We start from the raw sequence: 12,751 nt of genomic DNA on the forward strand, positions 1-12,751 counted from the left end.
CCACAGTCACAAAATGTGCCTTTACATTCTGTAAATGAACCCCAACATGCCAGTATTGCCGTTCAGAAAGGCAGGAAGCCTGCGTGTTTGTGTCCATCCCACTGCTCCGTGCTCGGTATGTAGGAGGCGGCATCGCGATGGGGGTCACAGGTTACCCAGAGTTCAGGGTTCGCTCGTGACTGCCAGTTTTTTTGCCTATTCTTCTTGCTGGAAGCGCTCACTAAGAACCATTTCTAGTGACGGGGGAGCAATATATTCAAATTATTCTCTCGATTATAGTAAGCAATTCACATATCCTAACATGTTGCCCCTGCACTCACGAATGGCAGGGGTAGCGGAAGTGACATCACATGACCCTTGAACTCTGATGACATCACAGGAAGTGATGTCACTTGACCCTACCCTGAAGTGACATCACAGGAAGCAATGGAACACGACCGTTTACCCATTGACAAAACAGGAAGTGGCATCACATAGCATTGTTTCTAAGTACACTGTGAAAAATATGGTTACAATAACACTCTGACGTGATATGCATTTCATACAAGAATGGATCACTATGCGTGTTGGCAGAAAAAAACATGCTATAACTGCGACTTGCGAAAAGCAAAATACATAGTACGAAATGGATGCTTATTCTACTCTAAATGCTTTTTGGAGGATTTTGTCTGCATTGTGAATTTGAGGTGTTTAAGAACAGACTAAATCAGTGACTCACCCACAAAAAGTGTGCCTGAAATAAACCTTTAATGAGTCTAGCAATTATTGTATAGAATTCCAGAAAGACAAATTATGTGTTATTCCTATTCTTTCTTATTTAGGATCACTGCTCGAAGTGTTATATTTGTGGAACCCCCTGGTATTGGCCACAGCCCAGGAGCTTCAATTTGTAAACAAAAACGTTTTTTTAGGGGTAGCAAGGGAGACATCCGGGGTCGCGAATGCAACCCCTTAATGACATCCCTGGCTTTGCATTGAACCTGCCTGCTGGCCAGCATTGTGTCTCTTGCCATTTCGACCTTCTGCGTTGACACCTGTTGCACTTGCCTTGTATCTGAGAAGGCAGTTTATGTTTTGTGTTGCTTGCACACATTTGAGGCTTGAAGACTGTCATGGTCCTCTGGACTCAGGCAGGGCTGTCCAACTCCAGGGACAGGATCCTGACGGGTTTTCAGGATATCCCTCATTAATATTCATGAGGAAAAACCTGCATACATTTAGAATTATTATATGCAATTTTAACTCGTGAATTTCAATGAGGGTATCCTGAAAACCCAACATGGATCTGGCCCTCGAGGCCTGGAGTGGGACAACCCTGGGGCCGCTCTTTTTGCAGTGGGCCCTATAGTTGGGGAGCCTGGTGGCAGTATGGCTCTTGGGGTAGGCTCAACAGCAGGTGGCCAGATTGTTTCAGGATGCTTAAGCAACGGTATGCATACACACCAACATTATCCATTCAATTCCAGAGGCACTAGTCCAGTCTTGGTTTTAACTTTGCATGCTGGGACTTGTAGTCTGGATTTCCCCTATTATAAACCTAGCTCTACAAGTCCCAGAATGCAAAGCATAAACCAGGACTGGACTGCCGTCTCCCGATTGGATAACATTGGCAGTTATGGGTAGGGGAAGCTGTAGCCAGTTGGGGGATGCAAGCGGTAGCACCAATGGCAAACAAGCAGCCATTTTATGCTAAACCTTTTCCCATGGATGTGGCCCGCCTTTTGGTATCAAAGAAATTGAGCTTTCTAGCTGGGCTATGCAGTTTGGCTTTTCAAGAAAAGGGGACCCATTCTTAGATTGTGCTTTGGGTGGGCAGGGGAAGGGGATGCCAGGGCATTGTGTTTGAGGTGGGAAGGGGATGCCAGGGCTGGACCATCCCATGTTGGTGCAGGTGGACCTATGGAGCATCTCTCTTCCATCAGTGGAAGCTTTGGTTTCAGGGTGGGGGTGGACGAGGATCCTGGTTTCATTAGCCTGGCTGGAGATTTGTCCATAAGGGGCCTCCTTGCTGGACCCCAGTAGCACAGGTAAGGAAATGGTGCCCTCCTTTCATGTCAAGGTGGCAGTTCTTGCTACATGGCAGGAAGCCATTGTCAGGGGTGTGAAGGACTATTTATTTGTTTACTACTTGGTTTCTGTTTACAGTAATTCCACACTTGCATTTACTTCTGTAGCATCAATCACATCTGTGTGTTCCACGTGATCAGCGGGCGGCAGAGGCTAGAGTCCTGCCTCTTGGATCCATGGAGCCATGCCATTCTGTCACTAGTGTTCACCAGTGTGGACCCATCAGTGTAAGCAGTGGCAGGGTCACCGTGAGGAGCAGCCCACCGAGGCCACCACCGGAGCGTGTGCCCGCGTTGCACAGGTCTGTGTCGCAGCAGGTGGTGTGGTAGGTGAAGTTGATGCCCAGCACGCTTCTCATGCCACTCTTGTCACACAGGTTGGCCACTGAGCAGCTCCTGTCATGGAGGACGAACTGGAAGTCACCTGGGGAAAAATGGCAAGAGTTAGTCAGGAGTGGAGGTTTGGTAGCTTTGTATTTATTTATAAACGAATGTGAAAGCCCGTGTACCACAGTGCATGAGGAGCGGACACACGTACAGCTGGCCTAATTGAGTTCCTAAGGCAACAGCTTATTTCCTAAGGAAACAGCTCCCTCTAGCGGTGACGACAGGCTAAGCGGGCAGTCTATACTGCGCATGACTACATCGGACAAACCTACATCTGGCCTTTTATTATAGTGTATGATCGGTGAGCCCTATGAACAGCAGCAATGTACATTAGGACAACAGTGACCGGAGCAATCTCTTTTCAGGTGCTTTACATAGGGACCAGACGGTTCAGATCCAGTTGGGAGGGGGTGGAAATGAGCAATAACAATGACTTTACGATGGCACTTGCAAACAATGTAAGCTACATGCAATAAATATGCAGTTATCCACAAGCGGCGTGTGTGTGTTTTGTACACTGTGGATATCAGTGGAGGATAGGCGCTCAGTGGAATGGGACTGTGTGCTGCTTGGGGGTAGCAGCCTCTTCTACAAAGCTTGCTTTGAAAGCAAGGCTGGGGGTAGTGTTTTGGAATACAGGGTGGGGGACAGAGTTCTAGTGGATGGAGGCAAGAAGGGAACATGAGGCGGAAGGTAGTGTAGGAATAGAGGGAGAACAGAGGCCGCTCCAGTGAAGAGTGACTTTGTGGGAATAGTGGCTGGTAAATTTGGATAGGCAAGTTCGATCAATGAAAGTGTCATCCAAAAAGGTGCTCCCCTGCTCCTCCAGAACCATCAATGACCACATTGACGCCCTCGCTCCAGCCTTGCTCGATTACTGCAGTCACTCTTTTGGCACCGGTGCTTTCCCCTCTCTCCTCAACCACTCCCTTGTGCACCCCCTCCTTAAAAAGCGTTCTGCCGAACCTACCTGTCTGGCTAACTATTGCCCAATCTCCATCACCCCTTTCCTGAGCAAACCTCTGGAAAACCTGGCCATCTCCCAGCTTAATCTCCATACTGAATCTGTTGCATGTCTCCATGATCCAGTGTAGCTTCAGAGCAGCCAGAGGCACGGAAACTGCTCTCCGGAACACCTGTGAAGATATGCTCTCCAATCTCAACACCGGCAACCCTTGACCTTTCCTCTGCTTTTGATATGGTCAATCACACCATCCTGATCACCCGACTCTTTTAGTACCTGGATATCACAGATCAGGCCCTGGTCTGGATGACCTCTTTCCTCTTGGACCGACCCTCCGAGATCCAACTTGAGTCCTTTCTCTCCACCACTTCTCTCTCTCCTCATGTGGTGTTCCCTGGGGGCTCTAACCTCTCGCCCTGGTTCTTCAATGTCTATGTGGCCCCTGTGGCCACCTGATCTCCACCTTCTGCTCAGAATTTTAGTCTTATGCGGATGACACTATTCTTTTTCTGGTTCCCTAAAGCCTCCTCTCCTCTCTCGCACATTCCAAACTGTCTGTCCACGATTCAGGATTGGTGCGCATCAAACGATCTCTGCATTAATGCCAGTAAGACAGAGTTCCTTCTCATCAGGAACCCTGCCTCCGCTTCCCCTCTCTCTCTGACCGCACTCCATGGGCCCACTTCCTTTGCCTTCCTGTGAGGCAAAAAAACTTGGTCTCATCTTCGACTTCACTCTCTCCTTCTCTCCTCACATTAGACTTTTCCAAGAAGGCCCACTACCAGATGCACCTCCCCAGAGGTATTCTTCCTTTTCTCACTGTCCCCCAGAAGCTCACTGTCTCCAGAGCCCTGGTTCTCTCTAGGTTGGACTACTGTAACAGCCTCTTTCACAATCTGCTTTCTACTCTCCGCCCTCTGCAGCTCATCCTGAGCAGGACTGCAAGACTTATCCTTGGCCTCAAGCTAAGGGACCGTATCTCTCCAGCCCTAAAATCTCTCCACTGGCTCCCGGTGGTGGCAAGGATCAAGTTCAAGACCCTCTGCATCGTCCACAAGGCTTTCTGAACCCGGGGCCCGCACTACATTCAACTCTCGATTCCTAAATACCCTCCTTTTCAAGCCATTCGTTCTGCTGCCTCAAACTCTCTGGAGGTCAGATGCTTCACCAGACGGAGAGTAGAGGGAAGATCACTTTCCTCTGCAGGCCCTCTGGAATGCCCTCCCAGCCCCTATCAAACTTAAGTTGGACCACTTGAAGTTCCGGAAGCAGCTCAAAACCTTCCTTTTCTCATCTGCGTTGTCTCCCTCTCTCCCATGCTGACCTACATGTCTGCTGTTCCGACTGGCTGCTTGGTTACCCTCAGAGTCTCACTGGATACCTTGCTCCTCTCGACCGGTCTCCCCTGCATGGCCTCCGGACGTGTCGTGCACTATGGGCTGTAACTGTAACCCCTACAGTCCCCCGGCTCCTTGCACTTATACACTTTGAGTTACTGCACTTGCACAATTTGAATGACAAAAGGTGTAGTAAGATAGTTTGCCTTGTCCACTCTCCGTACCCTCCCTTGTCTTGTCGTGCCAAGAAACACATGTGTACAGCGCGTTATAAATGACTTATCATATCATAGATAGGGGCTGGCTTAGGGCATGAATAGATTTAAAGATGAGTAGAAGAATTTTAAAGAAGGAAGATACTGCATGGAAAGCCAGCCAGAACGTAGTCGGGGAGCAGCGGCGGAGAGAAGTATGGGAGATCGTAGAGTAAGCAACGTTGGGTGGGACCATGGAGTAGAGCGGAGGACCCAGAGTTCAGCTAGAAAACAACTGACCAGGGTGGAGAGAGGAGTTCTTGCAGTGTAGTATCTTGGGTAGTGGATTTCCCCCCCCCTGTTAAGAAGTTTAATCCTAGTAGGTAGGGGTCCCATGGGCGGTGATAAATTGGTGGAGTTTAAGATCCCTCTCAAAGAAGGCCCCGTAGTGTTAGGCGGTGAAAGTGAAAGGAAATGGGTGGCAGAAGGTGGGAAAGGAGCATGGTGGGCTGGGAGGTGGATGACTTTGGTTGTGGGAGAATTGAGAATAACACAGCCAGTGGCCACCCAGAGGTGAAGCCGCCAAGAGATGTCACGGGTGAGGTCTGCGCTAAACACGGTAGAGGAGAAGAGGACCTGGGTGTCATCAGTGAATAGTTGTTGGGAGAAACTGAAGGAGCAGATGAGTTTGCCCAGAGAGGTGGTGCAGAGGGTAAAGAATGAAGGTCACAGTCCTGGTGCACACCCGCTGGGAAGTGGCGAGTCCGGGGGCGTTCTTGTTCCAAGAGATGGGGAAATGATTTGGTAAGAAAGGCAAGGCCCAATCCAGGCGATGGCATTGCCGAGGTGAGAGAGGGTTGGAAGGATGGTCCCCTGTATCAAATTTGGATTTAAAACGGGTAATTTGGAAAACGCTGTGGTTTAATGAAGCTTTTTAAGAGTCTCGTAATTCTACATCATGGAGCAGCCAGAATCCAAGAATATGAAAATATTTATCTAAATTCTAATAATGTAAAAATTGCCCCTGCTTAATGGGGATGTACAGGGCGTTAACACCCCGCCAGCCTGAGCCTGGGTAGCCCCGAGCAAAGTGAGGACCTGAAAATGGACTCAGCCATGCAATCATTCTCTGATGTTTGATGGCTTGAGGTATCAAACATTCTGCCTTGAAGTACAATTTTTTAGATCGCAAGATAAATCTCTCTCCAACCTTTGAAAGCTACCACTGAAATGTGGAGAGACACAGGGACCCAGAACATTTTCCATTCTGCTGATGATGCTCTGCTTATTTCCTAAAGCAAACCTTCGTAGCTCACTCCGGAAAATAATTTTGTGGAAGGCCTTCGGGGTATCTATCACTGGGCGGGAAAACGTTTGAAGATAGACCTATCAAAAACAAAGATTTTTTTGTGTTGGAGCCCCTATGAAATGTTGACCAATCATGGTATGTCCAAACCCCAGCTGAGTCAAAGGTCCCAAACAAGTACAGGTTCTAAAACCCGGCTGTTCTCTGTGACCAAAACCGTATCATGGTGGCAAATGCGGACAGTGTGTTGAACGTCTTCTACGCTCTCAACTACTGGGGAACACTTTACTTTGCCATCTTTCCTGGAAGAGTCCAGGTGATGATGGCGCTGGTGACCTCGCACCTGGGCTGCACTAATCATGTGTTTCAAGGGATTCCTCTCTACGTGGCACACCAGCTGCACACATTTGAGAATGACGCAGACCATTCCCTTCTGAGGCTAGGATACTGTGAGCAAATCTCGATGGCCCGTTCTTCGTTGCTTTGGTTGCCTGTAATGTGCAAAGTTGAATTTCAGGTTATTTATGACCCCCAAACCTTCTCATGAGGTAGGTCCGGCCTTACTCAATGCTAGAGTAATAGTGTCACCATGCTTCTGTTTCGGCACTTAAATTGTGACTCCCACTCCAAAAAAGACCTCAGTATTATGGATAACTATACACAATAAAAAAACTAAAAAACATCTCTTTAGGGGAGTGCATTATCTACATGGAACTGCTAGGCCATCTCTGTGTTGACTTATCTGATTTATAATACACAAACACAGCTAGTCCTAGAATTGGAATTCTGGTCTTAACATTAAGTTAAATTGCAAACGTCATCAGGAGCATGATTTGTAAAATATTGCCGACTGATACACATATAACAATATGCACTCTAACCCTTACAGCTATTAGAATGTCTGTTCCCAAAGGATATAAAATTGTTTTTTTTAAATCCATTAGTGCTTCCATTACTAACAATTACACATCCTGTTTCAAAACAAATGTGTTTTCACGTTTGAAAACAGTTATTCTTTTGATCCTGAAACCAATTATATTTCTGCCTCTTAAAACAATTGAGGTTTGAAGTTTGAAATGAATTACATTTTCAATTATTAAATAGGGCTTTAGTACTAATGTTCTTTAAAATTAAATTAGCATCCGATCTACTAAATGATCCTTCAAATGTATGAAAATTCAATTACCTGAAATGTTTGGAATTCTGAACTTTTCTTTAAGTCATAGGTTTTCTGATTAAATGTATTTCATCCTTGAAAGCATTTTGAAGCAATCGACTATAATCCATAAAGCAAGTAAAATTGATCAAAATATTCTCCTTCGAGGAGTTAGTAGTCTGATAGTCAAACGAGTTAGAATCCCGATCCTCCGCATCGTGGAGAATGTGAGTGCTTTCAAGGTATTAGAATTGTGATACTTAAAGCAACCCTTTGCAATACTTGAGTTCCAATCCTTAAAACAATAAGAATTCTCATCCTGACTGATGGTCCAAAACTAGTAGTCACGTATGTAGAATACAATCCGTGTACCTATATATTAATGCTGCTTCCAGAATGTGAATTTCACAGCTGCAGTTGAATGGGGTGGAGCACAGTGCCTAGCCCTTAGGCGCCGTAAGGTTCTCTAGTTTTAAGCTGGAGTAGACTTGAATATTGATGGTTATCCGTTGTATGGTGTGCAACGTTGTATGGTGTGCAATGCACAGCTTGTGAATTGAAAAGGTCAGCCTTAAAAATACTGTTACAGTTAAGTAATGTTCGCCACTTATAGCCATAGTCACTCGCTGTGAGGATGTGCTGCCCTATAACTGTTCAATTCATATAGTGAAGAAGGACCAACTTTAGTAAGAGGGCACCCCTTTTAATATGCTCTGAAATTCTTCAAAGAATCTCTAGAGTTGGATCTCTGGGCTTTTCCTCTGCCAAAGGCCAAGACATCAACTCGAGTGATTAGAATATAATTAGCTGCCCAATTTTATTCCATGTCTTAAATGGAGGGGGGGTTCATTGTTTTAGAACGGTGGAGTTTGCTTTTTTTAGCAGTTTGCTGCTATTTCGTTTTTAGGTCATTTTAATTCTTACCAACTCTTTCTCTTGTGTACGAGGATGATTTAAATTGGAAGCTTTTTGCTCTCTGAAAGCCATTCTCCCCGTGGGTAAAGAACTACATTACCCATCTTTCCTGTAGTTCCCGGGCCGATTTCTGTTGAAACCTGGTGCAAATGCACCTGCGTGAAAGCGCAGAGCTGGTCTGTGCCGGTCCATGACCGGACGTGCCGCAGGAACGGCTGACTGCTCTGCTTGTATCTTGGCCATGGGTCTGCAGGAAGTCCTAGCTGCTATCGATGCAGCTAGAAAGATTTTCAATAATCCGCTGCAAATCTCAGCTAAGAGGGTAACCTCTTCTCTTACTGCCTCCCCGGTTTTAACCTCATCCTCTCCTGTGCAGGATAATCTTTCCTCTACCACCGATTGTCCCTTCGGGACCGAAACCCCTCTATTGGATTTAGAATCTGAGCTACTGGGAAGAATTGATAAAGGATTTACCACACTCCTAATTTCTTTAGATCTATCTGTCACATTCGACTTAGTCGGCCATACTATCCTGGCAAATCATCTGAAGGAAGTGGCCAATTTCTCGCCAGCTGCAGTACGGTGGATGCTTTCATTTTTCTCTACTAGAGTAAGCAGGGTATGTGTAGATGAACCTATTGCCATGCCTATCCCCGTGCTGTATGGAGTTCCGCAGGGAGCTTGAACGTCGCCCTGTATTTACTACATTTTCATGGCTCCCTTCTTTTTCTACCTTGAACAGGAAGGGGTCCTATTCCCCAACTATGCCGATGACACTCAGTGTGTCATCCCGCTCATAGGCTCTCACTCACAAGATGAAATGGAACTTAGAATATTCACAATCATTGAGACCTGGATGATGCAGAATAACTTGGCACTTAATAGAGGAAACGCATAGCTTATGATCGTGGGTTCTCCATTGACACTGGCTAAACTGAATATTTGTGAAGTTGTCGGCCCCATGGACTCCCAGGTGGTCCTTACCTCTGTATCCTGTTGCAACTGTGGCTGAGCACCTCTCCGAAGGGGGGCAAGTGAGCTCGAACTTCAGGCACTCCAGCGGGGAGACAGTGGGGAAGAGACAGGTGTAACAGCGAAGTCCATCTCCTGGAAGAGAAAAGAAGTCCAGTCAGGTGCAGCAAAATAAAGGAGGCAGGAGAATTGAAGGGCACGGAGGTAGCATCCAGAACTAAGAAAATAAGGGGAAACACAGAGCTGAGGGGGTGAGAGGGAAGCAACCAAAACTGTGAGTGATAGAACCCACACCCAGAACTGTGGGCACAGAAGCAAGGCAGTGAGTAGAAGCACCCAGAAGTGAGGGTGTAAAAGGGAAGCAACCAGAAGTGAGGGAGGAATGGGAAGCACCCAGAAAAGAGGGAGTAAGGGGAAGCACCCAGAAGTGAGGGAGTAAGGGGAAGTACTCAGAAGTGATGGAGTAAGGAGAAGCACCCATAAGTGAGGGGGTAAGCTGAGGCTCCCACAAGTGACGGAGTTAGGGGAAGTAGCCAGAGGTGAAGGGGTAAGGGGCTCCCTTTCAGGTGTTTAGAATCCTCTGTTTGTAGGACCAGATTCAAGGTTGAAGCTACCCAAGAACTGACACAGATGAAAATTGACTATTACAACAATATGCACCCGCGAGCCCCAGAATGAATGACCAATCATTTCACCCGTGAGCCCCAGGATGAATGACCAATCATTTCACCTGTGAGCCCCAGGATGAATGACCAATCATTTCACCTGCGAGCCCCAGCATGAATGACCAATCGTTTATATCGAGCAGGACCTTGGTCTCAGAGGAAGAGACTGCCACACATAGGGTTCATACGCCGTTGTTGACAGGCTGGATGTAACTCCAGACTGAGAAGGTGGCATCCAATAAGCAATTGCAACAATGACACAGGGATGACCATGGATCTGCAATCGCATAGCCAAGGAAATGTCTGGAATCCGGCAACTCGGCACCGGTGACACCTCCAAGCAGGGAAAGACAGGCCTAAGCCTTGTTATCAGAACAATCGCCACGCTAGACCGAGAATGTCTCTCGGAGAACTAAACAGCTCCAATCCTCTAAAACAGGGTGTTCCAGTCCTCTCGAAAGGCAGTCGAAGGTAATCTGGTACAGGGGACTCCTTCCAATCCGCACAAACACTTGCATATACCAATATGCTTATTCTCTCCTCTGCACCAACAAACAATAGACTGCCCGAGTGTGTTAATCCCACAGTGTTTTGAGATCATACCAATGGTAAAAAACACGTTCTACAAATGCCCCATGTCATAACGGATGAGTAGACACTGAATCAACCTAAACACCCTTTGTCTTTTGCACCAAGAGGTCTACGACAATGGGCCTTCCTATATCGTTAAGGAATTGTGACGCTACACTCCAGCCAGACCACGCGAATCCTCCAACACAGATCTCCCCAGAGTACCAAGGCATCACCGTCATTGCCCAGGTTGGGTAAGGGAAGCGATCGGACCGGAGGTTGGGAATGTACTACCAGTGGATTTCAGAAGCCAAGAAACAACCTCTGTTTCAAGAAGGATCGGAAGACGATGCTCCTGGGAAAGACCGCTGAAGGGTCTCCCAACCTCAGCCAGAAGGGCCCCAGGTGACGATTGCCTCCAACCACGACATCAGGGGGCATCGGGCCATGTGGTATCTCATCTCAAGTCCTTCTCCTTGAGGAGGCCCCTTATCGTAAAGCTTGTAGGAGACCACCCATTAGGCTGGCACGCTCCATCCCCCTCACGCACTAGAACTGGTCTGCGCCCAGCCTTCCTGTGTTGCTACTTCTGGCTCGAGACCCTAGACTTCAACCAGGCTGAGCAGTTGGACCCAAGGCCCTCGGCTTCTCTGCTGAAGAGATGAGCCCCTCACCCTCTGTCTGTTTCATTTATTTTCTTCTTCACTTTGAGTGCCCTCTGTCCTACGCTGAGGCCTATCCGCACCTGTGTGTCATAGTTTCTCCAGATAACTCACCCTATGGAACGCGCCTACTAGCCCCTCTCGGTCGCCTCCTAGGCTTGCGTCTCACTTCTGGCTACAGCCTCCCTTTCAGTGCCCTGGAGTTCCTCGCGTCTCACACCTTGGACTACAGTCTTTCAATCACCCTCATTAGCCCTACATTCTTTCATGCAGTCTCACACCTTGGTGTACAGTTGCTCTCTTGGACTCCGTCAATAGTACCACAGACTTTCATGGTGCCTCGCACCCTAGTCATGACGTCTCGCTAGGAGGGGGCTAAGGGGGCTATAGCCCCTGATCTTTTGGTTGTAGCCCCGGATAGAATCTCAGGAGCTACAGTCAAAAGACTAGCTAGCCCCCAGTCCCGACAGTTCCGACATCAGCTTAGCCAAGGGTGTTTTCTAGACCTAGCAGCTCCCCTGCGTCTCGCCCTTTGGGCGACAGTCTCTTAGTTCCACTCAGTGCTCTCATAGACAGGGCTGGAAATGGAAATGAGTAACTGTGGGATCTCACCAGGAGGATGGTGGGGGGTGGAGCGATTGGGGGTTGTAAGTTAGGGGGAGGGGAACTCAGCAGCCCCCCAATAAATAAATATTTACAATTCAGGAGATTAATACATTATTGAAGGAGGAGCGTTTCCTAAAATGCCGCAAGCAAATAAGAAAAGGTGCACATCTTTACAGGGCTGCAGAGTGACATTCTGACAGAAATATTCACAGGGATTCGAACCAGACGTTCCAGTAGTCTAGCGGCTAAGGGTCTCCCCTTTGGGTCACGTGACCCGAGTTCGAATCCCTGCCACGGTAGCAAGAGCAGATCACATGACTGGGCTCACGTGGTTTTCCTGGATCCAGGGCAGACATATTTTGCTGGATCTGGGAAGATCCGTCCCAATAACCAGCGCTGCTCGTAGACGTTGATGGAGTCTCGCACCTTCCAATTTAGCCTCTCTCCCGGCCACCATAAAGGGTCTCAAAGACGTTCATGGACTCTCTCATATTTTGATCCTCATTTTCCATATGAACATCGCAGACCAGCGCTTTACATGGTCCGGTCCTAACCAGCCCTCGGCACCTGCACTTCAAAGGTTTGCTATTCTTGAGGAGCAGGACTTCTCTGAGCTCAAGGAGAGCATGGCCAGTGTGGACAAACGTTCGTATTTAGTCATCCCCTGCACATCAGCTGTCCGGTGCCAGGTTATTTCAAAGCCCATACAGGGATGTTCAACTCCAGAGCTCGAAGGCCGGATCCATGCTGGATTTTCAGGATACCTCTCATTAATATTCATGAGGTACTATTGCATAAAAGATTCTGAATGTATGCACATTTTTCTCATGAATATTAATGAGGGATATCCTGAAAACCTGTCAGGTTTCTGGCACTTGAGGCCCGGAGTTGGACAATCCTGATAGGACAGCTGCTCCCCAAGGTGACAAGCATTGTACTGGGAGAGATTAG

At 47.6% G+C, this 12,751-nt stretch overlaps 1 protein-coding gene across 1 annotated transcript in view; it reads right to left on the reverse strand.

Moving 5' to 3' along the window:
- Positions 1-1,565: 1,565 nt before the first annotated feature.
- Positions 1,566-12,751, reverse strand: part of LY6G6C (lymphocyte antigen 6 family member G6C) — a 75,999-nt gene continuing 64,813 nt past the window's right edge. The window contains exons 2-3 of the mRNA XM_069635153.1: positions 9,310-9,432; positions 1,566-2,490 (exon numbers count right to left, since the gene is read on the reverse strand). Coding sequence (XP_069491254.1) covers positions 2,273-2,490; positions 9,310-9,432 — 341 coding nt within the window. The 3' untranslated portion in view covers positions 1,566-2,272. The remainder of the gene's footprint in view (positions 2,491-9,309; positions 9,433-12,751) is intronic.

This window comes from Ambystoma mexicanum, chromosome 13 (assembly GCF_040938575.1).
Source record: "Ambystoma mexicanum isolate Mex_15411 chromosome 13, UKY_AmexF1_1, whole genome shotgun sequence".
NCBI classification, from domain to species: Eukaryota; Metazoa; Chordata; class Amphibia; order Caudata; family Ambystomatidae; genus Ambystoma; species Ambystoma mexicanum.